The sequence below is a fragment of the Alosa sapidissima genome, chromosome 23, assembly GCF_018492685.1.
Source record: "Alosa sapidissima isolate fAloSap1 chromosome 23, fAloSap1.pri, whole genome shotgun sequence".
Lineage (NCBI taxonomy): Eukaryota > Metazoa > Chordata > Actinopteri > Clupeiformes > Clupeidae > Alosa > Alosa sapidissima.
This window is the reverse complement of record NC_055979.1, coordinates 29,955,353-29,983,312: the sequence shown is the minus strand read 5'-3', so window position 1 is coordinate 29,983,312 and position 27,960 is coordinate 29,955,353. Positions and strand designations below refer to the sequence as shown.

The 27,960-nt window shown below is 42.1% G+C and overlaps 1 protein-coding gene across 1 annotated transcript; it reads left to right on the top strand.

Annotated features, from left to right (window-relative positions):
- The first annotated feature begins 88 nt into the window (after positions 1-88).
- gdi2 (GDP dissociation inhibitor 2) lies at positions 89-26,428 on the top strand. The gene is made up of 11 exons (XM_042080841.1): positions 89-242; positions 7,788-7,895; positions 8,139-8,238; positions 14,125-14,259; positions 14,744-14,942; positions 17,130-17,261; positions 22,595-22,694; positions 22,850-23,021; positions 23,221-23,365; positions 25,630-25,684; positions 25,836-26,428. Exons 1-11 carry the CDS (start codon positions 198-200, stop codon positions 25,989-25,991), a joined length of 1,347 nt encoding a protein of 448 aa, XP_041936775.1. The 5' UTR covers positions 89-197; the 3' UTR covers positions 25,992-26,428.
- Positions 26,429-27,960: the final 1,532 nt, after the last annotated feature.

The window sequence follows — 27,960 nt, the reverse complement described above, 5'->3', positions numbered from 1 at the left end:
CATGTTGCCAATATGCGAGTCACCTCGCCTATTGCTGACAGTACACGTTTCCTTTGCGCGGCTGACGGATAGTCTAGCTCCTCCCCTGTCGTGTAGCAGACCCGCTTGACGTTGCAAAGCAGCCCTTTCATTCCTCTACTAGATCTCCATTTTCTTCGACCCGAGACACGGGAAAAGCGGGGTGATTAACTGGGAAAATGAATGAAGAATACGACGTCATTGTTCTGGGGACCGGCCTGACGGTATTACCTCTTTTTCAGTCGATGCACATTGTGTAACCTTTCCAATGTTAGTGATTTGCAACCCGTGCCAATCTATGATAACCGCAGATGGCCCGTTTACACTGCCTGTTAGCCTGCAAGCTAGCGGTGGCGACTACGTTGACTGTCGAGCTAATTTTGACTAGCTAGATGTCGAAAACGAGCTAATTGTGGTAGCGCCGGATAAGATAGCTTCTGAGCTAACTATCCACACTAGGCCTCAACAGTGATTTTTGTCCGTTTTTTTAATTTAATATGGCTGGATATGCCGTCATTGTCATGTATGGTAACGTAAGTTTGGCTTTGGAATTTACAATATCAATTCATGCACTCATTAGCTTAATTAGAGTTAGCTAGCACAACCACACTGGACAGATTAGCTCGCAATCCTCAGACTTGACTAGCTGGCTAGCTCGCTTGCTAGCCAGATTTGACGATACCAAGTTATGTCACATACAAAGGCCAACTTTACGTGTTAACTAACTTTAACTAACGTTAACTTGTTTGTTTTTGATATTTTTTGTGCATAAAGCACTTGCTATACGGTGACGTTGTGGTATTAAAGGTTGGGTGTTGACTCGGTGCAACTAAACGGGGAAATATGAAATCACTTGGATAGTTTGAGTGAGTGAGTCAAGTCATCATCATCTGTCCAGAAGGAGTAACCAGGGTGGGGAGAGGTTTTCAAACTTTGAGCCATGACGAATCCAGGGCACTGGAAAAGTAACTCCGTACCATTTCATTACGTTTAACGTATTAGTGCATAAACACAGTCACGCCCGGAAGTTTTTGACTTGACCTCATACGTCCCCTTACGACGTTAATGTGTCAGCCAGAAATTTTGTCGGCACAGATGATATTTTCATAGCTTGGCGTTCCATACCGGATGTTTTCTTAAAACACAATGCATTTCATGTTTAGCCGGCGAGCTGTCCAGTCGCCCACCTTAAAATAAGTCTCCTGTTATGGATATGGATTTTGATGGGCGAATCAGCAGTTTGTCAACTCTACAGTAAGGCGCAAATGTATGCCCACAGACACCATGAGACGGAAAAACTCGTGATACTCGTGAGTTACAGTGCAAGGCTACTCTGGTGGACTCTGGCAGGCCGGGTGGCTAACAGCTTCCGGTCTGCTGATTGTCTAGTGGCCGTGTTTGTCTGGAATGATTGTCAGTAATGAGCGCGCTCCACGCCCCCGTTCTGATGCACGAAATAATGCACTTAACGTGCCTGTCATAGCTGAACCGCGTGCAAAACGGTTCGCTAAGAATTCTCATTAATTTCTTCCTCTTCCAGTCAACTTTTTCAAGTTGTGCCCCCCCTCCTCCTTCTTCCTCACACATAGCACACATGCCAGATTCCAGTTCCAAAAGGAAAAGGAAGCTGCTTAGGAAGTGTGCAGTGTGTGTGACCGTGGGTATTTTGTTTTAAGTTGGGGACAAATGGAAGAGGCCACATTTCAGTGTGTGTGTGTGTTAGGTAGTTGTCGTAGTGTGGGGTGGGGTGTTTTTCTCTTTGGTGAGGGAACTGAAAGTGAAGGGGAGTGATCAGCAGCTCGCTCTCTGTGCCAAGAGAAGGTGGGGAGTGGAGCTTCTGCTAGATTTGCTTCCTGTTCCCAGAACTGTCGACTGTCTCCTCTGTCCACCTCTTTCCTTTCCACAGAATCTAAGCTGACCCCAGGTCAGGGCAGAAAGGGCATCAGTGTGTGTGTGTGTGTGAGTGAAAGGGCTGAGGTGGTGAAGGAAGAGCTGAAAACAATCTGAGCCAATCACGCCTTTTTAAGGCTGCAGATAATTGGATAAGACCAGCCTGTCCCTACTTGCTGTTACTTGAATCCCTCACTCATATTTACACTCTCCCTCTTGCTCTCCCTCTCTCTCTCTCTCTCTCTCCCTCTTGCTATCTCTCTCTCCCATGATCTACATTTGTTTTTTTTTTTTTCTTTTTGAACAGGGAGTGTAGGGTAATGGATTTTGTGTTCATAAGGACTAAAATGCATAAGCAGAGTTGGAAGAGTGAGGTTGGGTGTTAGCCAGCCAGCCAATCAGCTGTAACAACCCACCCCCTGACAGCCAATCAGCTCTAACAACCCGCCCCCTGACAGCCAATCAGTTTTAACCGATGGACCAATAAACCATCAACCAATCACAGCAGATTGATAGGTCATAGCTCAGCAGGATGTCAGCATTGAAGTGTCGAGTGAAATGCCAGCGACAAAAAGGGATGGTTCCTCCACCTGATCCTCTGAATCGAGGCCTGGGCGCTGAGATGTGCTCTGGGCTGGTGAGGAGGAGGAGGACTCTGCTGGCTGGTGAGGAGGAGGAGGTGGAGGAGGAGGACTGCCCAGTCCGCACTTTTTAATGGCCACTCTGTTAAGGTTTAGCATGCTAGCGCTCCCACCTGTTAAGGTTTAGCATGCTAGCGCTCCCATTCTGTTAAGGTTTAGCATGCTAGCGCTCCCACCTGTTAAGGTTTAGCATGCTAGCGCTCCCACCTGTTGCGTCATTGTGCTTACCCGTCCATCATTAACCCCACAGAACGGGACCAGTCCACATCACCTGACCAGCCTCGTGCCGAAGAGGGAAAGGTGCATGCTAGGGTGCTGCTGTGAGGACTAGAGTACAAACAGTAGAGTGTTGTTCAGATGAGCAGGTCATCTGTCTGCTGTGAGGACTAGAGTAGGGTTTGGGCCAGGGTTGCAAACAGTAGTGTTGTTCAGATGAGCAGGTCATCTGTCTGCTGTGAGGACTAGAGTAGGGTTTGGGCCAGGGTTACAAACAGTAGTGTTGTTCAGATGACCAGTCTGTTCTGTCTGTTATGTGTGTCATAATGACTGACTCTGGGAAGTTGCTTACAGCTTGATTTCCTTACAGCTGCATGTGAAGAAATGAAGACGAAGGGCCGTGTTTTTTCCCTCCATTTCATTAAGGATAATCATGTAGGTTCGTATGTAATCACCAATCACCTCTGTGTGCGTTGAGCACATGCGGGCACCAAGTTTGCCCATCACCCGTCACCTGCGGGCACCGGGTTTGCCCATCGCCTGCCACTGGACTCACTGACTAGCCACACCCTCAGACACCATATACAAGTCACATGTCGGTCACAGCACGTTTGCATGCTGGAGTACAAATGCGCAGGACTGAGCAGGACACCATGCATCTGCATCTCTATGCTGGACTTGGATCAGCCCAAAGCTGTCATTGTACTCTGCTATTCTCTCATACCATGCCTTGATCAGAAATACTCAAGTCTGCTTATGGAAATGTAAAAGGAGCTTGCTGGACAGACAGGACAAAACAAACATAGGCTAGTTTTTATAATGATAATAATTCAAATACAACATTCAAGTCAGTTGAAACTAGTGAGGGAAATGTGCTGACTGTATAAAAGCAAAGAAAAAGCATAATATGTAAAAACACACACACACACTCCTATATCGGGTGTCCTTCGATTTGAAGTTACTGATATTGATTAGGTAGCTTCCTCAAGACTTGAGCACCCAATGAGTAGGGCAGGGTAGGGCCTATAGAAGTGTGGCAGACAGCCTGGCTCAGAGCTATCGTGGTCTTACAAGTTTGGGTTGCTTACAAATATAAACACCCACTCCATGGTGAAATAAGGGTTTGAAATGTGGACTGAAAGGGCTGCTTTGCAACAACAGGTTTATGTTGTGCACCACGTTGACTCTTGACTGTGCCAAATGTCAGGTTTCTGTCCTATAAACCTCCACTAGTGTGAGGATCTTTGAGTCGGTGCTTATTCATGTTTTGTTGGAGCTGTTGCGATTTTATGGTATTTGCCGTGTCCCATAAAGGTCAAAGGGCACTACTTTTTATGTCCCGAGTCTATGTGCCATGTTTGGTTTTCTTACATGAAGGTTTTGCTGCTATATGACCTTACTTCCTGTTTGGCCACTTCGCTGTTGATTACGATTAGCTCTGATGGGTAAATACTTCAAATCATAAATTTATTAACTTTCATTAACTTTTGTGACGCATGGTTTGAAGATCATACACGTCACATCACACATTTTTGACCTGTGAAAATGTAGTTTCGCTTTCGCTAAAATCCAATATGGCAGAAATTGATGTCATGCGTTAACGTCATGTACCTCATTTTAGAATATTGGGCATATGGCTCAGAAGTTAGCTTTCAGCAAGCACACTAATATTATGTTATTTTTTATGTGTGATAGTGACTCATGTTGTTTTGAAAACAAGGTAATGGTGTTTATGTTGACATAAGATGGGATAGTAAACTGTATGGAGTTCGGTGACGGTCTGCTATTCTGTTGTCACATTCTTTCTTTTTTAATAATGGAAAACTTCAAAGGCTCTCACAGTAACTCTACTGTGAATTACAGAAGTGTTTCGGTGTGTATATGACAGAGAGAGAGATGCATGAGGTGATAAAAATAATCTCAACACTTCCCCTTGCTTTTGATTTGGTGCGAGTTTTGTAAAGTGTAGCTAGATTTTTTTTATCCTACAGATATTGTTGAAACACTGACACTGCTTTGGCATTTAATGTTTATGTTGTAGAAAGCTTTTTACATATCCAGTGAATTCCTGAGATATTATGCCGTCTTAGTATCACTCTGAGATTGTACATTGGCATTGCGAATAGAGAGGTGTGTATTTGTAGTCCACTTTTGGCATCACATGACGTTGAAGTGCTTTCTTAAGCTCATTACAAGCTCATTTCCTTGAACTCACACACTCGCATACACACGTGCACCTATATGTTTTTGTACTCTGGAAAGCACCTGGAGACATATTTATGTTATGACGCTATATAGGCTAACTGAAAGCACCTGGAGACATATTCATGTTATGACGCTATATAGGCTAACTGAAATTTAATTGAACTAAATTTGTGCTTTTGAGAGAGGTACCGCCCCTTTTTTCAAGTTCCAGAATGGTCCAAGTTGTCTGCTCATTTCTGGGGTCAGGGGTCAGGCCATCTAGTTACTGAAACTAAAACGCAACCTCATGTGACTGTGCCAACCTAGACCTTAACCTGTAGTCTATATACTCTGTGAGCTGACGGCAGTTTGGTGCGTGTGTGGTTGTGTTCTGTGTATTTGTACGCTTGGTAGCTAATGTTGTGATAAGGCCTCATCCTCACTCTGTACTGAGTTTTCCCCGTAAAGCCTTTTCCTTCCAAAGGGAAACCGCACAGGAATTTTAAGTAGACTTCTCCGTTCTCCGCCTTTGAAATTCTTCCTTCTGTTAATGCAAACCAGACACACACACACACACACACACACACACACGCGCACACACACGTACACGTGTACACACACATTCCAATTTTATGCTGATCTTTGACCAAACAGAAGTGCTACTGCTTACCTTCTCATAAACCATAACCGCTGCTAAGTGATCACAACACACACACACACACACACATTCCAACCTTCATGTACATTCTGACCACACACATACGCTATTGTTCATCTTCTCATGAACCATAACCACTGTTGGCGCTCACACACACTTCCTCTCCACCTAGAGAACAGGAACACCTTCTGTCTGTATACAACTCTATAGCCTGTTCTGGTGATGGAGGATCTCTATGTATTTGCATAGTAGCCACTTTAGTCAGAGACTTTCTAATGTGGAGACAGCACTCAAAAAATACTCCATAGAAATGCATGGGGCTAGTTTGTCACGCCAATATGGCCGTTGTCTACACATATCCCACCCCTTCCTCGGCAAAACGTCGACATGTGAATTAGTGTTGCACGGTGTATCGATACTAAAAAGGTATCGCGATGCCTTCACGCAAAAAACTATATGATTTCCGACGTTTTTAGAATCGATACTTTATTAAAATTAACGTTCTGTGTCTGCGTGAACTGCTGCTCTCACTGCTCCTTGCACGCATATAGGCAAGTGGGCGTGTCAAGTAGGCAGCTCTGAGTGAGTGAGTGCGCAGCCAACGTCAACATACAGTAGTTCTTTGCCGACCGTCCTCGGCCTTGTGGATAAAACAAAAGGTGAAGTGAAATCGGCAACTATTTCGGATACATTGCGAATAGTGAAGGCAAGCCATCAGGTACATAGAGGCCCGTTTGTGAAATATGTTTCAAAGTCATTTAAAAGCAGTAGGCTACGCATGGAACTTGGCTAAACACCTCGCAGACATATCCCAACATTTTTGTTCAAAGAACGGCAGGTTAACGAATATGCTATAGAAAACACGACTACATGGTTAGTGCCAAGTTCTTCTCTTCTGTTTTAGTCTAGCCTAAGTGAAACGAGTATGGTTCTCTGGGATAAAGCGAACCTTCCTTCATCAATGAATTTTGACGAGACATAACGAGCTGTAATCATAGGGTGCTAACGTGATGAAACCGCAATGTTCACGCCAGAATAACATTACCATAACTTGTAAACAATCTATTTCATGTTCGGTCAGTACTACTGGTAATATTTTGTCATGGCATGTAGACTGCAATTTGTTCAATAAGCATTGCCCAGATGTAGGATAGGCTACCCAAAATGCGCTAATTAAAGCCCACAGCATATAATACCACCAAAGTGTGTTGAGTCCTAATAATAATAGCGGCTTATTGTTACGTGGTAGCAAATCATGTTATTAAAGAAATAGACGTAGGCTAATGTAGGAATGCACACAGACATATTGCAACAGGTAATGGTGTAGGCCTATCTGACGAAGACCTGAGTGGTTGGAATGTCGAACTTGTACACTGGCCGCAAAGAAGACTATCCTCACATTTTTCCCTTTGCAACTGTCAAAGAAATCCCATGAACACGGGAAGGCCTAGGGAAGCCTATACTGTACATCAGATGGCCTAAAGATTAGGCCCCTCTGCATAGCATTCAGTTATTTGCATGCAGTAATTTCAACACTGACCTTGATCTAGCCTAGTTTGGCTATTTAAAGCTACTTTATTGCCAAAACACAACACAATGTAAATGAATTATAACAAAAAATAAAGGACTTAATCACACAAAGTAGGCCTACTATTTTACTGACTATAAAAATAATAATTATGTAGGAAGTTTAGAACCCAGAATTGACCTGCACACTACAAAAGTGCACCGAATTCAACACAAATGACTCAATACACTTGGAGGAGGTATGAGTCCTTTCTTTTCCAGATATCTTAGGATTTCGCCGTAGTATCGTTTCAGTATTGAGCATCGTGATATTTATGGCAGGTATCGTATCGAAGTCATAATTTTGGTATCGTGACAACACTAATGTGAATACATTGAGCCAATCATGTGGTGTGATGTGAATACATTGAGCCAATCATATGGTGTGTTGTGAAGACATCGTGCCAATGATGTGTTGTGATCTCGCTGTTGGAGCAAGATTGGTGTCGTGAAGCCTTGCGCACGTGCATTTCTGCCGAAATGGATGCCTGACGAGTGCCCAAAAAGCGTTATCATATGGCCGCCGAGTGGAGAGACTTGCCTAAAAGGACTTTGCTTTAGTCTGCTGTCTTGATAGGAAGTGCTTGACCCCTTCCTCACTTTCTGGCCAATAGGAATGCATCCTGTCAGGGATCATGTCCGTGAAGGGGAAGAAGGTGCTGCACATGGACCGCAACACCTACTACGGAGGAGAGAGCGCCTCCATAACACCCCTGGAGGATGTGAGTTATACACACACACACACACACACACACACACACATTTCAGTGATCTGATGGTTTTGAGAGTGCCTCCATAACACCACTAGAGGATGTGAGTGATACACACACACACACACACATTTCAGTGATCTGACGGTTTGAACTACATATTGTGCACATGGTCATACCAAAACATGAAACACTAAAGAAATAGAGACACATAGTATGTCAGTAAGGTTTTAATGTGTGTGTGTGTGTCTGCAGCTCTATAAACGGTTCAACATGCCTGGCAGTCCACCTGATTCCATGGGGAAGGGCCGTGACTGGAATGTGGATCTCATCCCCAAGTTTCTCATGGCCAATGGTAATACTCATTACTAATATGTGCACACACACACACACACCCCTCTTACACTCTATCTCTATACTTCACACACACACACTCATTACTAATATGTGCACACACACACACACCCCTCTTACACTCTATACCTCTCACACACACACTTCCCAAACGTACACTCACACACCTAGCCCTTACACACACAGTCTTTATCACTCTCTCTTGCACACACCAGTGTTTCCCATACATTGACTAATCTGTGGCGGGCCGCCACGAAATCAAAACTGGCCGCCACACAATAATGTTCTACGGTGAACTATTTAAAGGACAAGTTCGGTATTTTACACTTAAAGCCCTGTTTTCAGGTCGTTTCTGATGAAATAGAATGGTTATGATTGAAATTTGAACACATGCTGTTGGTCTGAGAATTTTCCACCTCCACAATGGCTGCATGGAACAATCCTTTCTAAAACGCATTAAACTTTCATTTACAAAGACGTGAAACTCACCCAGTGGTCAGGGGTGTTCACTGATATGCTCACAGAAAAATCGCTGCAAAAGATGCTTTCCAACAGGTTTTATCGTAGTTTTTGTGCAACTCCATTGACTTGTATTGGATGTACAGTGAGGTACGGCAGTACTCCGCTGCCGGAAACGGAAATGGGGTTGTTTGTATTCTTTCTGTAGTCTTCAGACATGAAAACTCCTCACCTTTTGGCGAAATTCGCCGTTTTGAATCCAAAACAGGGGACTTATGTGGTTCGCGCAGATCCGATGAGAAAATATTGTGGGGGGGGGGGGGGGGGGGGGGGTGTGTATGGGGTTACAACTGAGTTTACAAATCACGCGCAGACGCGAACGCATCTTGATGCGTTGTAAGACAAGAGCCCAATTAAAAACTTGTCTGATCCAGCATCGATTATGTGAATGCATGCTTTTACCCTATTTAAACAGTGGAAGCTAAATTTTGCCGCGGATGCAACGCGAACAGAGCGCTTGCGCAGTTGCGCTGGAATAGCCTCCCTGTCTGTGTGACTACAGATATCTGCGTCTGAAATGTCAGCTGGAATGTGAGCCCGGCGAGGAAAGATGCTTATTGAGGTCACAGGTGAGCTAGTTGAAACGTTCAACTTCTGTCAGAAAAAGACGTTGAGATTGGTCTAGCAACGTAGCATAGGCTGTTGTTAAAGTTAGGGATATTGGACAAAAATATAGACATAACAAGTTTATTTGATGAAGAATATGTGCAATTTGAGCCATCTAGATCGACAAAAGGTGAAGCAAATAGACATACTTTATTAGTATAGCAAAGGCTAATGTGAATAACTAAATAGTTGATTTAAATGCACCTAAACTGGGCTGCTGCATTTTGTCGAGTTCAGAGACAAAAACAGTGTTTGACATGGTAATGCCGTCTTTTAAGAAACGCTCAGTGGCCTGACGCACTAGCACAATGCCACAATCTGTAAGTAGCCTAGCTGCAGGTTAAAACATTTCAAATGTTAAAACATTACAAATTTAAAGCCTAGTCTACCCTACCCAAAAAAAAAAAAATCTGACTAAACCTATATGACCGCCGCTTCGCTGCGCGGCGGTCATATAGGTTTAGTCAGATTTTTTTTTTTTTCGCATGTCCAAATTTCCGTCAAGGATTCCCGGGACACTGTAAGACCGGGGTACACGAAACTTGGTGGGCATGTAACCCCACATGGATAGCATGGAACCATCGTGTTTCGTTTTGATCTTTAGCCCCTCGCTGGACTGGACCCCCCGAAAGGAGGGTAGGGCAGACACAGTTTTCTGTGAATATCTTGAGAACCGTAGGGCCTAGGATGACCAATTTTTTGCCTAGGTTTGCCTCCAGGGGTCATGTAAACCCATTCCATATACACACATGTGCATAAACAGATACACACGCACACACATACATTCACAGTAATCCAGTGTTGTATAAAGTACTAGAAAGCAATACTTGAGTAAAAGTACAAGTATCGTACTAGAAAAAGACTTTGGTAGAAGTGAAATTTACCTTTTAGAATATTACTTAAGTAAAAGTCTTAAAGTATCTGATATATGCAGTACTTAAGTATCAAAAGTAATTTTCTGATATTTAATGTACTTAAGTATTTGAAGTAAAAGTAAAAAGCAAGAGGTTTTATTTTGAACTTTTTTTGTGAACTTTATTTTGGCTTTCTTATAGTAAAGCATAAAGCATATTCAGGGTTCCCATATCTTCTTAATCTCACTTAAAATCACATTATTTTCTAGGACTTTTCAGGCACAATTCTCTTAAGTTCAAAGAACAAACAGTATATTTTTAGAGCTGACGTCAAAGAAAAAAACAGAAACAGAAATTTCACTTTTGTATGAACTTCAGGTAAAAATGAAAAATAAATAACTTATTTCTTTAAAAAAAAAAAATGACCTGCTGGTAGGGAGAACATTTTGGTCATGTGGTATGAGCATTTCTAGGGCTTACTCCCCAGGTCACCATCTCGCTCTCTCACACACACAAACACACACACACACACAGGCCACCTATGTCCAGCAGCTACGAATATGCCAGTCATCAGTTGAAACTGAAAAGGTGTTCATCTTCAAAAGAAGCTTGTTTTCAAAGTTGCCAGAATTCAGTGCCTGGGAGTTTCAGGCCCAAGACTAGCCAACGTTTTACATAGTGATAAATAAGAGATAAATTAAGCAACATTTCAGCTCTTACTATCCTGTAGTTTTTATTAGTACCATGGCTCAACAAATGTGTAATAATAATTCACTTCAACTGAGAAGTTAACAAAAAATATTCCACTATTCCACAAGTTAACAAAAACAGAAAGAAAGAAAGAAAGAAAGCCTTTGAAATGTAGCCTATCCCACGCTTCCACAAAGAGGCATATTGACTAATGTATAGGCTACATGTTTTTTGCATGGGTAGGCTATATTGTTGTTTGGTGATTTAGCCTGCTCCTTTACTACACCCTTATCTGAGCAAACAAGGCATACAGGCATATCATGTAGGGTAATTGCTCTTTCTTACATTAAATAACTTTAATTTATCCTCTGTACTTGTCATGGCCTCCTCATCACTAATTTCGGGCTCATCATTTTCACTGGTCGACTGGTTGATCTGCTGCTCAGTCTCTCCTGGCCTCTTTCTACCATCCATCCTTCCTGACGCTTGTGTCTACTGTAGGGCCGGCTCGGCTATCCATATCTGAGAAAACTTTTTTGGAAAAGACGGGCTATATGGGCCCAACCAACTCTTTTTGGGAGGGGAGAACTCCCTCGCGTAGGTTACAACCCATGCAGAGGCATTGCATTGGTGTCATGCACAGAATGCGGAACGTGTCCTACTTTAAGAAAAGATAGACTAACGTGACAAATGTCAATATTTTTTTCCTCGACCGGCCCAAAAGTGAAGCGGCCCACCGGGAATTCTCCCAATTACCTAATCCGGGCCTGATTCAGTCTTACTCTTCTTGGACTGAAGACAAGTCCTGCGATGCTAAATAGCCTTTCTCAGGCCGCTGAGGCAGGTAGCGGAGTGTTTAGCTTCACTCCACGGGTGTATGACGTTCTCTTCACCACTACCCTGTTCACCGAGTTCACCACTATGGTCGGGGTGGTCGTCTATGATAACGGGAGCTCCTCCAGTAGGTGCTAGTGCTTCCATGGCGGCCTCCTCCTTTAGCAACAAACAAGCGCTGAAATAGAGCGCACAGCGTGCGTAATGCAATCTAGGACCAGTGATTCGCAAAACCTCCCTTATTGCAGTCACACACATTTCTTCTAATTTTTTGTTTTAGTAACGAGTAACGAAGATGCTTAGTGTAAATATAACGGAGTAAAAGTATACATTTTATCTAGGAAATGTAGTGGAGTAAAAGTGAAAGTTGACATACATTTAAATAGAGAAGTAAAGTACAGATACGTGAAATTTCTACTTAAGTACAGTAACGAAGTATTTGTACTCCGTTACATTACAACACTGCAGTAATTCTACGTATGACGCATACTCACACAGTAGACATATATACGCATGCATGCACATGCACACACACAGGCACATAAACAGGCAAACGCACATGCACATGCACGCACATCCACCCACCCACATAAACATGTACACGCACACATGCACACAATTCAAGAATTTCTCAATTATGAACAGGCAAGATGGGGGTGGGGTTGTATAAAATGTATTTTACATGTGAAATCTATGAACTAATCATGTTTTGGTACTTGTTGTCTAGCAGATACCAGTGAGAATTGAGTGTGCATAATGCAATTCAGTGAGACAGTTAGAATCATATATGCCTTTCAGCGTGACTTATTTTTGTGGAAAACATGTGCTGGACTGGGCGGCGGTCATATTTTGTACCGCTCTGCGGTACATCTAGTTTATTACCTGGTTTGGTCCAAAAAATATTAAGACTTATTCTAATAGTCTACTATGAAGTGTCCATTAGGCCTATGAAATCTTCAGAAATGTCTGATAACTTCAGGCACAAAGAAATAAATAAGGAGAGAAAGAAAAATCATGTAGATTACTGAGGAGAGGGGGGCTGAAAGTATGTTGCCAAACAGCGCAAGTGGGCCCCATCACACTTAGGCCCAAGCCAAAAAAAAGAAATGGGGGTTTCTTTTTTGTTGTGAGAGAGTTTCTACTTATCTCAATAAGCAAAATAATTCAAGAGCCTATGTTGAGTACAAATATGTCTTCTGAAGGTCTTAAACAGAGCCCAGCCAAAAACTCCAATAAAACTTTGATCAACTTTGAGGGACAGCTATGACCATGCAGGATCATCCAGACCAAACGTGATGATTTTGCTACATACTATTCCTATTTATGTACCAGCATGCAAAATTTGAGCCTCCTACATGGTTTAGTTTATGCACTATGGGTTTGTGAACTTTGACAAAAAAAAGAGGCCGAACAAAATCGGCACCCCCCTCCCCCAGTAAAACTGGCTGTATCTTGGAAAGTATTGATCTTACATAAAATAAATTTTACAGTGTGTCTCCTGGGTAACATAGGTACATCTGGTATTTTACCTAAGTGCGTGGGCCCTGGTTGAATTGACGTGGAATGACCCATATAATTAAAATACTGCCAATGTCTGTTTGCAAATATGCATTTACAACAAAATGGCATATAGCGACAAACTTGGGGACAAGCTTGCATATAGCGACAAACTTGTTAAGTCAACACTGACAAGGCTCAACATATTATTACACCTCTGATGCTGAGGAAGGGGTCCCTACAGCTAAACCAAAGTCATTTTGACACACACATGTGGCGCGCGCGCACACGATTCTTAAGCATGCTCGCTCACGATTCTTAAGCATGCTCTCTCACTCCTTCTCACTCCCACAAACACACACATACATACACAAACACACAGCACTGCTGTCAGGATGGCTGGACTCATATGCACACCAGCTGTGGCTAGAGGGAGGGGCCTATCTGTGCCAGCTGCATTCCGTGCACCAGCTGCTCTGGTTGCCCTGGCAACAGCAATGACCAGAATGAAGGGTATTGGATGTGGACAGCTCCAGAGTTCAGATCACATCAATCATGTACTCACACTCACACCACTGCATTCTTATGTGCGCACACACACCAAAGCTCTTAAATCATCTCTGTACACTTAAGGAGTGTATTCCACGTTGAAGTAATTCTTAGACATTTGCCACATTCCATGAAATTTGTCACACAGCCAAAACAAGCAAAAAAGTACCTCTGAGGGTAATTACTTAATTTGACTTCCTCTAAAAGGCTAGTTTACACAAGTTCACTACGTTTTTGCATGTGTCTGCATGAGTCCTGCATGTGTCTGTAGCATATAATAACTCTCCGTGGATGTGTCTGTAGCGTATAATAACTCTCCGTTGTTCCTCCCTGGGCAGGCCAGCTGGTTCGCATGCTGCTGATCACTCAGGTGACGCGTTACCTGGACTTCAAGGTGATCGAGGGCAGCTACGTCTACAAGAAGGGCTCCATCTACAAGGTGCCGTCCACTGAGACTGAGGCGCTAGCATCGAGTGAGTACCCCGGACCTTAGGGGTCCTGAGAGAGAAACAACAACACATTACACCTCAGGATTAAATATGGCGCAGTTCATTTGAATAAAGAGGTCACTTAGTTAACAATGTTTCACAAGAGGACAAAACATCTTGCTATAAACCACAGCATTTGGCTTTTTTATGTTACACATTCATGCAAATAATCAGAATTCTTAGTTTATCGACTGACTTCAAAACAATTGAAATTTCCATCTACTTGTACTGTGTTACAAAATACAAACATGCAGGAAGAAAAATGCACACATTTAGCATTGGCAGAGAATCTGTAAGTTATTGTGACATTACGCTGAAAAGGAAGTAGATGGTTAGAGTTTGGTAGATTTGGCCAAAGACCACATGTGACCGTAGGTGGAGATGCTTTGATGTCAGCACTTCCAACGGCCAGCAAGCTTCTAGAACACGGCTCAGCCCCCAGAGTTCCAACCTGTTTGTAATCCTGCAGGTCTCATGGGTCTCTTTGAGAAGAGGCGCTTCCGTAAGTTCCTGGTCTTCGTCGCCAACTTCGATGAGAACGACCCTAAAACCATGGAAGGAGTGGACCCCAAAAAAACCACCATGCGTGATGTCTACAAGAAGTTCGACCTGGGACAGGATGTAATGGACTTCACAGGCCATGCCCTAGCGCTCTACCGCACAGATGAGTGAGTCTCTCTCACACACACACACACACACACACACACACACACACACACATACACCATGCCCTAGCGCTCTACCGCACAGATGAGTGAGTCTCACACACACACACACACACACACACACACACACCATGCCCTAGCGCTCTACCGCACAGATGAGTGAGTCTCACACACACACACACACACACACACACACACACACACACACACACACAGATAGATATATGTTCTTTTTTGCACTGATATGTCTGACACACATTTAGTTTTCTATATTAACACGCGCACACACACACACACACACACAGAGAGAGATATGTTCTTTTTTGCACTGATATTTCTGACAAACATTTAGTTTTCTATATTAACACACACACACACACAAATAGATATATGTTCTTTTTTGCACTGATATGTCTGACACACATTTAGTTTTCTATATTAACACACACACACACCTTGCTCCAAGAGAGCTCTAGAAATGACTCGAGTTCAATGTACAGCGGGGAAAATAAATATTGAACACGTCAACATTTTTTTTCAGTAAGTATACTTCCAGAGATGCTATTCGCATAAAATTTTCTAGATACATTAGTATTAACTTAGGTAATCCACACATATTAAAAAATCCAAACATTAATGTCCCTAAGTAGAGTTATGAGTAAAAATGTGGAATGGCACAGGGAAAAGGTATTGAACACACTAAGAAAAAACAAGTACACAAGAAGTACACAAAGGCAAGGAATGGCAAGGAACGAGCTGGAATCTATACATAGTTAGAGAGTAATTATCCCTCCTATCTGTGCAAATTAATGTAAGCTGGGTTATTACATATTGATGAGCTATAAAAAGGTTTTTCGTTACCAAGTTGTCACACAAGAAACATGTCATGATGGGTAAAAGCAAAGAGCTCTTCCAAGACCTTTACAACATTATTGTTGCAAAACATATCAATGGAACTGGTTACAGATGCATTTTAAAACTTCAGAATCATCCAGTAAGCAGTATTGGAGCCATTATCTGCAAGTGGAAGGCACATCACTGCATCATCAATCGACCATGCACAGGATCTCCTCACAAGATTTCTGACCAGGAAGTCAGAAGGATAGTCAGAAGTGTAGCCTAAGAGCCAAGGACCACTCCAGAAAGACTTGGAGGCAGCAGGTTCAATTGTTAGAGAAAATCATAGGTAATGCACTCCACCGCCATGGCCTCTATGCACGCTTACCCCACATGACTCTATTACTGAAGAAAAACATGTCGAAGCTTATTGAAAGTTTGCTACACAACATTTGGACAAGCCTATGAAATACTAAGAGAATGTATTCTGGTCAGGTGAGAGCCAAATTTTACTCTTTGGATGTCATACTACACACCATATTTGGAGGAGAAATGGCACTGTGCATCACCCTAAAAATACCATACCAACAGTAAAGTTTGGAGGTGGAGGCATCACGGTGTGGGGCTGTTTTTCATCTCATGGTACTGGCAGACTTCATACAGTTGAAGAAATGATGAATGGAGCCATTTTGTCTGGGAGAATCTTGCCATCCACCAGAACAATGAGGATGAGACATGGCTAGACCTTCCAGCAGGACAATGATCCAAAGCATTCAGCAAAGGAAACTCTCAATTGGTTTCAGAGAAAGGAAATTCAGGCCCTGACTTAAATCCAATTGAACAGTTCTGGAAGTTACCTAAAGATCAGGATTTACAAGAGGGACCCCTAGAATCTTTAATATTAAAAGACTATCTGTTTAAAAGAATGGGCCAAAATCCTGAATACTGCGACTGATTAGTTTCGTCATAGAGGAAATGCCTTGAAGCTCTCATTACAAATAAAGGGTTTTCCACAAAGTATTTAAGAAATTTCATTAGGCGTGTTCAATACTTTTTTCCTGTGGCATTCCACTTTTTTACACATAACTCTACTTATGAACATTTTTTTTTTTTTTTTTTATATATGTGTGGATTACCTAAGTTAATACTAATGTCTGGTGAAAATTTCATGCAAATAGCCTCACTGGAAGTATACTTACTGAAAAAAATGTTGACGTGTTCAATATTTATTTTCCCCGCTGTATATTAGTGAAGTCATGTTAGTGTGTGTGTAGCTACGTGGACCAACCGTGCATTTAGTTCAATGTATGTTAGTGAAGTCATGTTAATGGTATTTCTTGTGTGTGTGTGTAGCTACCTGGACCAGCCGTGCATTGACACCTTCCACAGGATCAAGCTGTACAGTGAGTCTCTGGCTCGCTACGGCAAGAGTCCTTACCTGTACCCTCTGTACGGCCTTGGGGAGTTACCTCAGGGCTTTGCCAGGTGATCACTCACACACACACACACACTAACAACACACACGCTCCTGTTCAACGCACACAAAATACACACTCATTTCAAACACACTGGCCCTCATTTATCAACCAAACATAGAAACCAGCGCAGATCTGAACCAGTGTTTCCTCTACGTTTATTTTAGCATGGCGGCTCGCCACGGTTTAAATCAGGGGTGGGCAAACTGTGGCCCGCGGGCCGCATCCGGCCCGCCAAGCACTTTCATTCGGCCCGCCGAGCATTTCATTTAGTTATCAGGCTGCTCGCTATTTTTTTCCTGCGATAGAGACGAAGTTGGTTAGCTTTACTGCAAACTGCTTTTCACTCTCCTTAGATAACGTTTACAATGTCAATGTCAATGTCAAAACATCATGTTAAATAGAGATAACATCATGTTAAACTAAGTTAACTCTTAGTTATCTCCTTTGCAGCAGATCTAACGTGAACATTATGCAATCCATTTAATTGGGAACGCGTCTGCACTCACGAGAGGGAGAGAGAGCCACATGTTCCAGCTGGCTTGTGATTGTTGAAAATTGATATCTCCTTCTTATAAGAAAGTTTTAAAAGGAAATCATGAAGGCAACAGTAGTTCCCACTACTGACCATTTAAAAACTGTGAGAGGGCCCAGCCGTAGCCATAGCGGAGCAGGCAGAAGATCATTGAGAAATAAACGTGAATTAAAGCGTTTGGTAAAGTTGTTTACCATGTTGTTAGTCGCTTTGGTTAAAAAAGCGTCAGCCAAATGTAATGTAATGTAATGTAAAAAGCGACTGTCTTAAAGCGACAGTGCACAATTTATAAATTTGTTAAACAGCATAAAATTAGCAGTATTTTTTAAAAAAATTAGCAGTATTTTAAAACAAATACTTTTTCATACTAAATTATAGGCTATAAAAAATGTATTTTTTATGCGTGTGTCGTGGGGGGGGTGTTGTGCGGCCCGCCGGCCAATTTTCAAAACCCAATGTGGCCCTTGAGCCAAAAAGTTTGCCCACCCCTGGTTTAAATTAATACCACCACGGTATCAAAATCAGGGCAGATGCACAATGTACAGTGTTTCCGCTAGATTTTTTTTTTAAACAGTGGCTGCACCATTTAGCCTAACGTGACTTGAGAGGGACAAGATTCAGAAACTAAGACAGGCCCATCTTCTGTCTGACTCACGTCACGGTAACCCATGCATTAAACCACATGTCACTTGAACGCTTGAACATACCGGTAGTTCACGTTGACAATGGAGAAACGCTTAGCTTACTTCGTTAGTGACCGAAATTACGTTTTGTGCCAACACGTTGTAAAAACACAACCCACAACACTGCCTTTATTTGGTACAAATATCCTTTACTTTATAGTCCGCGATTCACATTAGGCCTACTAGGCCATCACCGCGAGTGCATACAAAATGTTTTGAAATGTACCCTCGTTACTACCAGCCGTTGTTGCTTTTTTACTGCGTCGATTCGCGATTCAGTGCGCGTCTAATGTAACAGCGGTGTCTTCGCGGAGACATCCTCTCAGTTTCATTTTTGCTGTTGTTGCGAGCGAGCTTAGGCCTATAGACTACGATATAGGAAATACTTTATACGATCAACTTCAGAAATGAATGGGTTTTCCTTGGCATGTGCTACACCTTTCCACCAAGTTATGCGAAAATTGTAGTTTTTGCGATGTTGACAAACATGCGTAGCACATGGAAGCTCTTGATAGCAAAAACAATATATTTATGGAATAAAACTAGACATGTACCCCGGATTAGCATTGTTGTTTATTCATAAACTGCAATTTTCAGCAGCCAGCGGAGGGCATTTAACCTACTATGCTTCCAGACAATATTTTGCGTCTCCCCTAATTCTGAAGCAGTGGCACCGCTAAATGAAGAGGAAACACTGAGAAGAAAGTTAATGCTTTAAATAGGCTACATCAATACAATATATAATATGTGAACTACCTCTGACTAGTTTAGGCTACTTATTGTTAAATTGCAATGTGAACGGCAGCCAGCAGGGGAGGATACGTCGCAGGATTATTTAAAAAGCAAATGTGCGTCTGCCCTGATTCTGATACCGTGGCGGTATTAATTAAACCGTGGGGGGCTGCCATGCTGAAATAAACGTAGAGGAAACACTGATGTAGTTGCAGTTGCTTTTTAAATAATCCTGCCGACGTATCCTCCCCTCCTCTGCAAAAAGGCAAAAGGTCGTAAAAGTTTTTGTCATTATTAGGACAATAAACATAAGTTGTATCATGTAGACAAACATCAAGTTTCAATTCGGTTGTTTTTTGGGGGAAATAAGATGATGTTTTTGCCGTAACTTCAAAAAGCCAAGGGGAAACTGGTAGAAGCCCGTAACATCAGATACGGCTTTATGCCTTCCTTTCACGCTGCAACTGAACACTCGAATGAAGTTACGGTGCAAAGTTACGGCAAGCTGCCTTCTGACCGACCATCAATGTGAAGTTGTATTGCCCCTCTGGAGTTCAATTAACACCTCAGACGCACACTAACTTCAATAAAATGCAGTAGCCTACATTTTTTGCGGTGCTTGCTTTTTGTTAGATTATTGATGGCTTTCAAACGTAGCATAAATGCCAAGATCAAGGAATGACATGCTAGTACATAAAGACAATCTTGATGGCCTAGCCTAACTTAAAATCCTAAACTCAACAACGTATTCAGTAACAAGCGGTGCATTAGAGCATGGCTTATACATAGCCCGTAATACAAGCGGTGCATTTAGAGCATGGCTTATACATAGCCCGTAATACAAGCGGTGCATTAGAGCATGGCTTATACATAGCCCGTAATACAAGCGGTGCAATTAGAGCATGGCTTATACATAGCCCGTAATACAAGCGGTGCAATTAGAGCATGGCTTATACATAGCCCGTAATACAAGGCTACTGAAAAAAAAAAAAAATTCTCATAGGCTAGCTCTCGCCTGCAAATGACAGTCACTGACTGAAAACTATAAAACTGCGAGTTTGTTGGAGCCGCAACGACACACCTTCCACACACACCCATACACCAGCAGCAGGAATGTAGTAATTTAGAGCCTACCTTTTGTTGAACCCTGGTTAAAATCCATACCAAACAACCGACGAGAAAACAAATCCATTAAATCCGCCACGAGTTTTTAAAACTTGCTGCCGGCTAGTCAAAACTCCCAGGTTGTTACAGGCTGTCAATTCTATCTATGCAATCCTAAAGTTTAGTGTAGCTATGGGTTAGTGGGGAAATTAAAGGTAGTTGCAAAGCAGGCAGTTTTAAATTGCAGTAATCTAAAATGACCAAATAAAGGCAACCAATCACATCCTAATCTTATTTGTGTGGGAGAACTTTGTTTTATCATCTGCATTTGGTTTTAAGTTCCCATTCTATACAGGAAAATGTAGCCTATCAATACACTGTTTATTCATAATTTTCGATAAGACCTACACATCATGAAAATGTATTCCTGATTTCATGATGATAATGCAAATACTGCAAGTAAAATCCCAAGAAATATTAAATCCTATGTTTTCACTGAAACTTCTCAGCAGACATTAAGATGGTATAATGGGATGATTCTGAAATATTTTTCTGTTCTAGTCTACTGGTTCTCGAAATAAACAAGTCTAATAAACAAGTCTATTAGTGCTTCATATCCAAACAGAAAAATATGCTTTATATATATTAAAACATCAAAACACTCTCATTCTTAATTCTGACATCTGTCAAAGAGAGTGTGTGAATCAGTGCGACTGTCTGTGTGGTACTAGTATGAAATACAGAAAAAACTGAATAAACTATAATTTTCATATGATGTTGATATATGTGAAGCCATTTTATCATAGTGGGTTATATTGCTTACATTTTAAGTGAAAGTTATCATTGTTATTATAACATTGTGCTATAAAATACAAGTAAAGGTATTTTGCCTTGGGATGACCGATTGTCATTTTGTGGGCAATACTAAAGCAGAATACAGTAACTTCCAAAAAAGGGTCAAAGGTCAAATTTGAGTTCAATTTTTTTGTAGATAGATTAATACAGGTATACACTACAAAATGTGAAAATTATAATATTATACCTATTACTCAATTGTCAGGACATTAAGATAACTTTAAAGTCATTTTTCTCAGTTTCACCTTAGTAGGGCAGAGCTGGCCGCCGCTCACATTGCAATTTAACAATAAGTAGCCTGAAACTAGCCAGAGGTTATTATGGCCCGTCCAGTTTCATTTCACATATTATATATTGTATTGTTGTAGCCTACTTAAAACATTAACTTTCTTCTCAGTGTTCTCAGCAATGCTAATCCGATGTACCTGTCTAGTTTTATTCCATAAATATATTGTTTTTATAGACATTAGTGGCACCGTTAAAAAAAAATCTAGAGGAAACAAACACTGCTGAATGCAGGAGTCATCTTACGATGAGGCTCACTTGAGATTCAACATCTTACGACGAGGCTCACGTGTGATTCATGAAGCGTTCATATCACTTCAATTCCAGCACAAGCATGAGTGTGTGTTGGTAAATGTGGCGGCTGAAAACAAGCGTTGTTTAGATATCGCGCCCCAATTCATGGTCATTTTAGAGGCCTTGCCCATAGAATTTACGACATGAAGAAGCACAATACGTCCAAAAGAGAAACATTTCTGACCTGGAGATGGCCCAAGTGAGAGTGTGACAAGTCACAAAAAGTGTCGCCAAAAAAGCCGGAAAATTATGGCTATTTAAGTGTAACATACTTTATTTTTGCAGAGAGAATGCATCATACAACAAATAAATTACAAAACCATACGACACCTGCCATCATACTACAAATACTACTGTTGCGCTTTCCAAAGGGAAAGTAATTCTCTCCACATATGGCTATCTTAAGCTATCAAACATGTCAACATAACAGGGTACATTACGGAAAGTAGGCTACAAATGTGCAGGAAAAGACTTGGGGCCAAGATATTCCATGAATTCAACTCTCGCCTCAAAAACTTGCGTACACGAGTGGAGACTTGACGTGAGATTCGAGCGTAGCCACCGCTCAGGTTCAAATTGATAAATGCCATGCTTTGTGTGGAAATGAGCATACACCTGTCCTACGCCTGTTTTATATCATATGTTTGTTTTAGAAATGAGGGCGACTATCACCATTACAACACACACCGCATATCAGAGCATGTACTACCTCTTACCAGGGCAGCAGAACTAAATCAGAGCATGTACTACCTCTTACCAGGGCAGCAGAACTAAATCAGAGCATGTACTACCTCTTACCAGAGCAGCAGAACTAAATCCTGCCTTTTCCTTTCTTCTTTCTCTACTCTCTCTCAGACTATGTGCCATCTATGGAGGAACCTACATGTTGAATAAGCCCATTGAGGAGATCATTATCGAGAACGGAAAGGTAGTCGGCGTTAAATCGGAGGGAGAGGTGAGCACACACACACACACACACACACACACCTCATCTGAAATGCGTAGTATTGCACACTCCTGGTTAAATGTTTATGTGGGCTCATTGGAAGCCTATTACAATCATCACTATTAGCGCTTTTTGAAGTGTGTATACATGTGTGCACTCGGTAGATTGCTCGCTGTAAGCAGCTGATCTGCGACCCCAGCTACTTAATGGACCGGGCCAAAAAGGTGGGCCAGGTTGTCCGGGTCATCTGCATCATAAGCCACCCCATCAAGAACACCAGCGACGCTAACTCCTGCCAGATCATCATCCCCCAGAACCAGGTCAACAGGAAACACGGTATGGGGCTGCCTGAAGTGACATCACACATATGCTACTTGTGACACCCATGCATACTCGTCGTTGATGTGTAACCTCTCATGCATCTGTCTCACCAAAAAATGAATCACAATAAAATGAAGTAAGCACACATACACATACTCACACACAGATTTATTTGGTTTGTAACTTGTGTGTGTGTGTGTGTGTCTCGTAACAGACATCTACGTGTGTATGGCCTCGTTCCCACACAATGTTGCGTCTAAGGGCAAGTACGTAGCCATCGTCAGCACAACAGTGGAGACCAACGACCCCGAGAAGGAGATCCAACCTGCTCTGGACCTGCTGGAGCCCATTGAGCAGAAGTAAGGCCTGTGTGCGTGCGTGCATGCGTGTAAATGGCTGAGTGTTAGTGTTTGCATAGTTCATGTGTGAGATCACACAGTCTGTGTGTGTATTAGGGATGAGTCACGATCTTCGAATAGTCAAACTGGGTGCGAAATTCGATTTTAAAATAGCTTTTTTCGAATATCGTAATTTTTGCGCAATGCCAGTGCGTTATAGCATTGCATACATAATATCCATAATTCACGCCGTGCCTACTGTCACAGAGTGCGCAGCAGGGTATGCCTATTTTCCTGTTGCTAACATAAATGAAACCCTCTAGGCTACTGCGTGATATACTGTAGGCTACCTACGTTGTGTAGGCTACATAGTGTAAACAACAGAAGAAGAGCATTGTCATGACCTCGTCACTGTTAACTCTGCAGAACCGAACTCTTGCAATACTCCCAAGACTTATGCCCACCAATGAACGCTTCCATGACCTAGTGGAAGGCCAACAAGAAGAAATATCCCCACCTGGCAAAGTTAGCAATCTCCTACTTGAGTGTGCCTGCGACGTGTGTGCGGTCCGAGCGGGTGATCTCCGCAGCTGGACTAGCAGTAATCGGTTGCGCTCGTGTCTCCTCCTTGAACATGCTGACATGCTCATTTTCTTTTTTAACAAGAGTATGACATGCCTAACTGTAAGGCTATGTAATAATAACATCATAGCTACGTTGATCTAAATTAATTGGCTAAAAAAGTAGGCTATTGCATAAGGCATGTTCGCATAAAATCATGACATGCAGCATTTCTTTTTTTTTTATCTAACAGGTATCTGATTTGGAACGCTTGGTCATGCTTATTGTTTTTTTGTTTCTTCCAATTACACTACCATAGGCCTACTATGTAAAAAAAAAATGTTACTTGTTCAATTAATAGTTTGTTTGATGACATAAGCTAAAGAGGTAATTGCCCTCTCTTTCTGTCATAGTGAGAAAGTGCTTTTTTGTTTTTTCCCCCCTCCGATTTTCGAACGCTAATCGACTTTTGCTCCTCGATTGTCGAATGGCATTTTTGTCATATATTTACATCTCTAGTGTGTATATTAGGGCTTTCCAAGTTAACACCGTAATAATGTGTAAATGCAATTCTCACTTTAAACACTTTAGAAATTAGCGTCATTAACACCGGATCTAACAAATAGTGAAATGGACTGTCATATCAGCCAGGAAGTGTCACAATATATCCCAAGTCAGGACTCAGTCAGGAGTGTTCCTTCTAAACGAACAAATCTCACAAAAAGACAAAGGACAGTTACCCTGCTTGTTATGATACCTTTGATTGTGGAATACATGTGTCATCCAAGTAACTTGCAGAGGTGTTTAAAGTGTAAGCTATAATGTCACTACAATAGACCAATTTGAAGTATAGGCTACAAAACACAAACAGCCACGGTGCAGTTCTCTTTACTTCCAGTTTTGTTGGTTGTAGGTGAGTAAACGTTTTCCATGTTTGATTACAGCGGTGGCGATATCCTTTACGAACACCACGACCACAAGTTATGAAATCGCTGATCTCTCGCTTCAAATTAATTGTATGTTCGCGTTGGATAACTCAGTGCCATTAATAGTGCAAAATACCCAAGTGGGGAGGTCCTAGGATATTGGCACTTGTGATGACTCATGGAATGCTTCTTGTCCAATCAGAAATGAATGAGTAGTTAGCAATGAATTTCTGCAATAAACCAGACTTGGAATAACTTTTTCAAAGTTTGTAGAATGTATGCAGATGTCCCTTTCTATGTTACTGGCTATTTACAGTTGTGTAGTAAATATGAAAAAAAACAGATCCAAATTATGGAAATGTAAAACAATATATATATGATCGAAAACGTGTTTTTCAAACATTTTTGCAATAAATCAGATTTGTAATAACTTTTATATTAAAGTTTGTAGAATGATTGCAGATCAATTTAGAATGTTACTGACTATTTACAGTTGTGTAGGACGGTTAATATCATGAACAAATCTACATTTTTGAGAAAACAACCATAATGATAATAAATTAAATGATTAATAGATTCCCCATTTTATTGACTAGTGATTTCTAACTGACTTCTTTACCATTGAAAATAATTTATTACAATTCTAGTTTATTACAAAACTGGTTGGAAACACATTTTGCCACCAGTTTTGCAATAAAAGAGAATTGTAATAGTTTTATTGCAAAACTGGTAGTCACAGTGCTTTATGTACACTGTGTGTGACATGCCATTTATGTGAACTTTATGATGATTTTTTAGGTTTGTGAGCATCAGTGACCTGCATGAACCCACTGATCTGGGAACCGAGAGTCAGGTGAGATGAGGGATCCAGACTGTCTGAGAGTTTATTTTACTTTTTTTGGGGGGGGGGGGGGGGGGGGTTGGCATTAGTTGTTGGTGTTTTCAGTGAACTTTCCTTCCCTTGGTTGAAATACACAATTTTGATTTGTGGGTATGTCCGGCAGATCTTCATCTCGCGTTCTTACGACGCCACCACCCACTTTGAGACCACCTGCGACGACATCAAGGACATCTACCGGCGCATGACGGGCTCGGACTTTGACTTTGCGGAGATGGAGCGCACGAAGAACGACATCTTTGGCGATGCCGCTGACCAGTAGAGGGAGCTAGTGGGCCAGATTGCCCAGATCAGGCGTTATAATCTCCAGTTTAAATAAAATGCAACAGAAATAAAAAAACAAACGTAAACAAAACAGACCAACAACCAACCAAAAGAAATGGGCTAGCTGATGATCACATGTGTTTTTGTTTTGTTTTTGTTAATCTTTTTTTTTTTTTTTGCCCTTATTAAGAAGTTGAAGATACTCAGTTACAAACTTAGCATTTCACTTTGGGAGATGGTAGGGTGACATCAGCTCTTTTCCAGTCAGGGGGAGATCTGGAGTGATGGTTTAAAAGTATGCTCGCTCTCTCTCTCTCTCTCTCTCTCTCTCTCTCTCTCTCTCTCTCTCTGTCTTTCTCTCGCTCACACTCTCTCAGCGATGCCAAATAACCAGCGGTATTATCAAGTCTTATGACCACTCCTACCAGTACTTATCCATTCACAGTGACGAGAGAGGGGTGTGTATTGTGGGTTTGTAAAGGAGAGAGGAGACATTCTGTGCAAAAAACTGAACATGACCCCCCCGCTTATGAAGTTGATGTGTGTGTGTGTGTGTGTGTGTGTGTGTGTGTGTGTGTGTGTGTGCGTGCGTGCGTGCGTGCGTGCGTGCGTGCGTGCGTGCGTGCGTGCGTGCGTGCGTGTGCGTGTGTGCGTGTGTGCGTGCGTGTGTGTGTGTAGAATGTTAGTGCTGCGCTTTCTTGCTTCAGGATGCGTGCGTGCGTGCGTGCGTGCGTGCGTGCGTGTGTGCGTGCGTGCGTGCGTGCGTGCGTGCGTGCGTGCGTGCGTGCGTGCGTGCGTGCGTGCGTGCGTGCGTGCGTGTGTGTGTGTGTGTTGTAGAATGTTAGTGCTGCACTTTCTTGCTTCAGGATGCGTGCGTGCGTGCGTGCGTGTGTGTGTGTGTGTGTGTGTGTGCGTGCGTGCGTGCGTGCGTGCGTGCGTGCGTGCGTGCGTGCGTGCGTGTGTTTTTGTGTTGTAGAATGTTAGTGCTGCACTTTCTTGCTTCAGGATGTCCTAAACGTCCCCCATGTACCCTGTTAAAAAAAAATCACTGAATTCTCTGATTTGAATCTCGTTTGGCTTGAGTTGTACGTAGTCACCAATCAGAAATCTCTTTACTGTGGCAACCTGCGCAGAGTTCCACGGTGGACTGCTCTGTCCACCCCGCCGATTTAGTGGAAAAATCCAAACAGCCAGTCACAGCGAGTTATTAAGGCTGCTTGCATCATGTTACAGCAGCAACCCCCAAAAAGTGATGTCAACAGGCGTGAGTTTTTGCTTTCTCCCTCTGCAGCTGGCTTCCACACAGGCAAAAAACCCTTATCATTAGCCAGAGCTGCAAAACAAGCACTTCACAGCTCACACGGTTTTGTGTGTGTGTGTGTGTGTGTGTGTGTACAGCCAGAGTGTGCTCTCTTCCTAGACACCCAGACAGACAGACAGTTGATGCTGAAGTTTCAAAGAGGAAGGGGGGGGGGGGTGTAGACATGGTTGCTGAGTTGTGCTGTAATATCTGTGTTGTGTTTAGAAAGGACCAAACGTCGCCTGCAGTATTGACTTGACAGAAGCCCTGTGTGGAGACATTTAGTGTTTTTAAGAGAATGTTTAAAAAGCTCAATGTTGTACTAACGGGGCTCAAATGATTTCTGTACTGCAAAATAAACATGAACTTGTGGAAAAAAGGTCACGTATGTTTCTCAAGTCTTCTTCTGTGTGTGTATGTGAATATTTGAGAAATGACTGTCCTCAATCTCGCTATTTCTCATGGCAGTTATGTCCAGCAATACATGTAGCAAATAGCTCTCCCTTTTTCTCACTACAGAGTACACCGCTGTTGGAGGACTGGTGATGGATTATTCAAGTCTTAAGTTCACTACAGTATATTGTTGATTGTAGTATTTGATATTTTCAATGATTATGAAATGGATTAATTTGCCTATGCAGACATTTTACTTCATCAACATGTGAAG

Coding starts and splice junctions, on each gene's coding strand:
- gdi2 (XM_042080841.1), top strand. CDS start 198: ATGAATGAAGAATACGACGTCATTGTTCTGGGGACCGGCCTGACG. Junction 243..7,787: donor TTCTGGGGACCGGCCTGACG/GTATTACCTCTT, acceptor TCTGGCCAATAG/GAATGCATCCTGTCAGGGAT. Junction 14,943..17,129: donor GCGCTCTACCGCACAGATGA/GTGAGTCTCTCT, acceptor GTGTGTGTGTAG/CTACCTGGACCAGCCGTGCA.